This window comes from Podarcis pityusensis, assembly GCF_964106645.2.
Source record: "Podarcis pityusensis genome assembly, chromosome: 13".
Classification (NCBI taxonomy): Eukaryota; Metazoa; Chordata; class Lepidosauria; order Squamata; family Lacertidae; genus Podarcis; species Podarcis pityusensis.
In genome coordinates, this window is record NC_138038.1 from 34,152,917 (window position 1) to 34,157,663 (window position 4,747).

At 50.0% G+C, this 4,747-nt stretch overlaps 1 protein-coding gene across 1 annotated transcript; it reads right to left on the reverse strand.

Annotated features, from left to right (window-relative positions):
• Positions 1-974: 974 nt before the first annotated feature.
• On the reverse strand, positions 975-3,705 carry LOC308461627 (claudin-9-like). The gene has a single exon (XM_080978690.1). It carries the CDS (start codon positions 3,024-3,026, stop codon positions 2,370-2,372), a length of 657 nt encoding a protein of 218 aa, XP_080834816.1. The 5' UTR covers positions 3,027-3,705; the 3' UTR covers positions 975-2,369.
• Between the last annotated feature and the right edge of the window lie 1,042 nt (positions 3,706-4,747).

The window sequence follows — 4,747 nt, forward strand, 5'->3', positions numbered from 1 at the left end:
TCGGAATAAACCAGCTTCCTCTGTCCCTTCCCCCCACATATAAACACACCTTGTCAGCCCTTTGGCCTTCCCGTTCATTTACACTCACGTTCTCTTTAATAAAGAAGCCAATCTCTGTCCTGACACACTTTTCTACTCCAGGACAGCCTCGGCTCTTTGGCCTGTGCTCCTTGGGATGCTTAATTTGAGTTTTGTCCCAGAACCATTTTAAAAAAAAAAAAACACCCTCAAATCTCCCCCATCAGGCATTATCTGGGAGGGTTTGTCCCCCCCCCTTTCCTTTTTTACTTTCAAGCGGGCTGAAAAGGTACCCCTGATGCAAAAATGTTTGAAATGCCTTTCACTCACCGCCTGCCAACTCTAACAGATTCGGGAGTAGGGGTGGGGCTTCAGAGTCCAAAGGGGCACAGCTATCAGGCAAGTGTGAGCCCCAGGACCTGCTTGTTTGACGATGTATACCAATGATGCTGTCCAACACTTTAGTCTTCAACTGGTGGGTTGGGACCCACTACTTGCTGGTGTCAGATAGGTTATTAATAGTATCACCATTATAAAATATAGAATTGGAAATATATGTCAGAGTTCCTGTGCCTCCATTTCATAAGAGCCTGAGAAGGCTGGGGGCTTTGCTAAGGAACCACCTTAAATGGCAGGGCATGAGTAAATGAAGCGGTGAAGAAGAGTCCTCCTGAGCTTATACAGAGTGCCTTTCCTCAGAAATAGTCCCCAAACAGGGAAACTTAGAGCTTCTATGTCAGACTGAGTGATGTGTTATATGCACAAACTCCTGACACACTCCACCTATTACAAATGAAGCACTTTTCAATATATTTTCAATATATTCACTACCATCCTCCCCACATTTGTTTCTGTGTCCCCCCTCCCCTCCCTTTGTAATTAAGCTTTGCTCTCACTTTCCAAAAGGTCTGCAGTCCCCTTTCCTCACCCCAAAAATAAGACCAGAGACAGATAGGTTACAAACATGTATCTTTTTTATCTGAATAATACAGTTTTCAGTAACACCACACAGACCTCTGGGAGGGAGTGATCACAAAAGGGAGTCCCATTTGACCCCTTCTTGCTCAAGGGAAAAGAATTACCTCAGGAAGTCCCCCCACCCCACCCTTTCCTTAGGAAACTTCTGAAGGGAAAAAGGGGGGCAGGGCTGAGAATCCTGTTTCCCACCCCCATTCCAATAACAGAGGGGGGTGGAAGCCAGAACACCTGGGTTCTCTTCCCAACTCTTTGAGCGGAGGGGAGCCTAATGCATTTGGGTGTGTGAGAGAGACATAGATTTCCTCCTTGCACTGTCTGAGGCAGGCTGTGGTAGGGAGCAACAGGGGCAAAACATCCTCATCTGTTTGTCTAGGCCTCTAGGAGTAGCCAAAGCCTTGACAAATTATTAACCAGCAAGCAAATAGCACCAGTCCAAGGCAAAAGAGGGTCAGGGTCTCCTGCCACATCCTGCCTAGCCCCCCTGCACTCACCGAACCAAGGCTCTTGTTCATCACTTCCCATTTTATTCTGCCATGCTCACACAAGCCTTGTGAGGAAGTCGTGCCTTGCCTCCATTCTCCACATCCCTTGTGGTCTCTTTGTTCTTGATATGCCAGGTTTGGGTAGGCTTGCTTACCCTGCCCATTTCTCCTTTGATTAGTTTCATTTCCACCCTCAAACCTCACCCCGTTAATTCCCTCTTTTGTTTCAGCCATGTCAGCATCCATTCGCCATTTCCAATATTAAAAACCACTTGTTCTCTCACTCTCCGTTTCCCCCTCACTTTTTGTTCTTGACAAAACTTTTTCGCATGAGCTGGTTCTTGCAGCAGAGCTGCTTTATAACAAGACAGACAGTCCTCCTCAGTGTTTCCTCTTTCTTTCATATTTAATTTCCCTGGCTCTTCTCATGTTTCTGCCTGCGTTTTGTTTGTTCACAAGTGCCTCTCCGTTCTCTCGCTTATCTGCCCCTATGCCTCCGTTCCCAAACAATCATTTGCTGGCTTAGCCATTAACTTGGCCCGTATTATCCTTGTCCCATCTCCCTGCTCTCATTTGCTCAGCCTCCTCAGGTACAGTTTCTGCATTCCAGTTGTGTTTGCTGCCCCACTCATCTCTTTCCTAATTGTTTGTTCATTCTCTCACATATCCGTTTATTTGTTCATGTTTGCCCCTAATCTCCCACCCGCTCATGGTCTCACACATACACCTGTGCATGTGCATGCAACTGAGAATTGCCAGATATCACGGCTCAACCCATACCGATTGGCTTTGTCCCATTTTCCCCACTGAAAAAGTCCTTGGGCCAGTAACTCCTGTCAGGGTTTGGGCCTAGCAACATCTGGCAAGTCTACCCTCCCCTCAACCAGCTCTTCATACATAGTCCCTCTTGTCAATCCCACTGCCTGGAGGCGCAGTGGATCTTGCCGGGACGGAGTACCCAATGCGGGCTGGGTAGCGGTCTTCCCGCGGCGGGCAGGAGCAACATAGAAGAGACCCTCCGAGCAGCAGCAGTGCGGAAGCTGCCCAGCCAACATAGAGGGCGGCCCCCAGCTCCCTTTTCAAGGCCTCGACCACCATTGGGTTGTAGAAGTCGCGGATTATAGAGTTGGCTGACCAGCACACCGGGATGAGGGTCAGGAGACCCGAGATGATGAAGAGTGCCCCCGAGGTGATGACGATGCGTGCCTTGGCCCCCTCGTCCTCCACGCAGTTGGTGCACTTGGCTCCCACGATGCCCACCAGCAGTGCCAGGATGGCCAGCAGCACAGAGACGACCATGAGGGCCCGGGCGGCTTGGACGTCCTGCGAAAGGGCCAGCATGGAGTCGTAGATCTTGCACTGCATCTGCCCGGTGCTCTGCACAATGCAGTTCATCCACAGCCCCTCCCAGATGATCTGCGCCACGACAATGTTGTTCCCGATAAACGCGGTGACCCTCCACATGGGCAAGGCGCAAGCGATGATGGCCCCTATCCAACCAACAATGCACAGGCCCATGGCCAAGATCTCCAGCCCTGCGGAGGACATTGTGAGCGGAGACTCGCTTTCTTAGCCTGCTGCAAGACACGTACTCCTTCTTCCGCCACCCTCTGGGAGGGTCGGGGAACGCACGTTTTACCGGGCGGCAGTGTCCGAGGGCAGGCTGTCTTTTACAGGGATCAATGTGGGTGAGAATTCAAAGACACACGATCTTCAGAGTGAAGGATGCTGCAATGGGAGATAACGTATTTCCCCAAAGAGCAGCTTCAGACAGTAAGTCCTGGAAGGATATTCCAGTGACTTGTGGGCCCAGGAGGAGGGTTTCTGATGAGGCTCCTCTGCAAAACCGAGTCTCTTTATCGGACCGGTTGACGACACGGCTACAAAAGAGGCCTTCTTGTGTTACCTGCGACTGGGGATGCCAGCCTGGAAGATGGCAGTCAACAGCATCCAAGAGATGGTCTGTGATGTGGAGTCGTCCAGGGATACCTGTCCGTGGGGCGTCACTTTTATGAGCTTGGCCGGACCAAAGGCAGACAGGTACGGTGGAACCAGCAAAGGAAAGAGGCCCAGGAAGAAGCTGCTAGCGATGGTGGGAGCTGGACAGATCCTCCGTCTTCTCTTCCCCTCCCTGGTTTCGGCAGGCTGCTTGTTATTGAATTTGCTCTCCTTCACAGGTACCTGCTGTTGTCTAGAAGGATCCCGTGGGAGCCCGTGCTTAGGGACAGGGAGGGGCGGGTTATATGAACCCCCAACAGGTGGGTGGGAGGAGCAGGCAGCCCAAGCCGAGAAGGGCATTGGGGGTTCCATGGTAACGACAGAATGGGTGGTGGTGTCGAGGAGAGAGTTTGAATATTTCTTTATTTTCTGTTGGCGAGTTGGGAAGCTGCCCGTTCTAGAGGGGAAAGGGTGGGAGGGGAGGAGAAGGCTGAGAAAAACAAGCAGAGGTGGAGAGAAGGAGGGAGGTGGGGGGAAAGAGAAAGAGCGAGTGATCAAGCGAGAAAGGGAGTTTCTGTGGTTGAATTCAAGAGGCACAGAGAAGTGGAACCTATCAGATATTCCCTGTGCCAGCCAACTTCACTCTGCAGCATCATGAAAGAATATGAATATGCAATATATTTAATAATAATGATTAATAATAATGATGACGACGACGATGATGATGGAAAGGGTGCCTAGTTAGGTGCCCATCCCATATCATACCCATTGCACAAATGCAGCTCCCTCCAGGGTGGTGGGGGTCAGTGGTGGGGGAAACGTGTTGCCCACCAAATGTTTTTGGATTCCAGCTCCCATCATCCCCAGGCGAAACGGCCAATCTTCAAGGGCAATGGGTATTGTAACCTGGGGAGCCAAAGGTTTCCCATCTGAGGTGTGGGTGAATAGCAAGGGTATAACTTTGCAATTGAGACCCTGTGAACTTGAGTGGGGAGAGCCAAGTTCAAATCCTAATAATAATAATAATAATAATAATAATAATAATAATAATAATTTATTCTTTCTACCCTGCCCATCTGGCTGGGTTTCCCCAGCCATTCTGGGCGGTTTTCAACAGAACATTAAAAACAGAATAAAACTTCAAACATTAAAAACTTCCCTAAACAGGGCTCAAGTTGTGATGTTCAAGGGACGAAACAGGGCAAGTCACTCAGTATCAGCCTAACTTCATGTGAAAATGGGGAACACAGCCACGTAGGCCACTCTAAGCTCTCTGGAGGGAGGATGGGATACAGATGCCAGAAATAATCAGCATTTGTGCGTAGCCTCCT

Coding starts and splice junctions, on each gene's coding strand:
- LOC308461627 (XM_080978690.1), bottom strand. CDS start 3,026: ATGTCCTCCGCAGGGCTGGAGATCTTGGCCATGGGCCTGTGCATTGTT.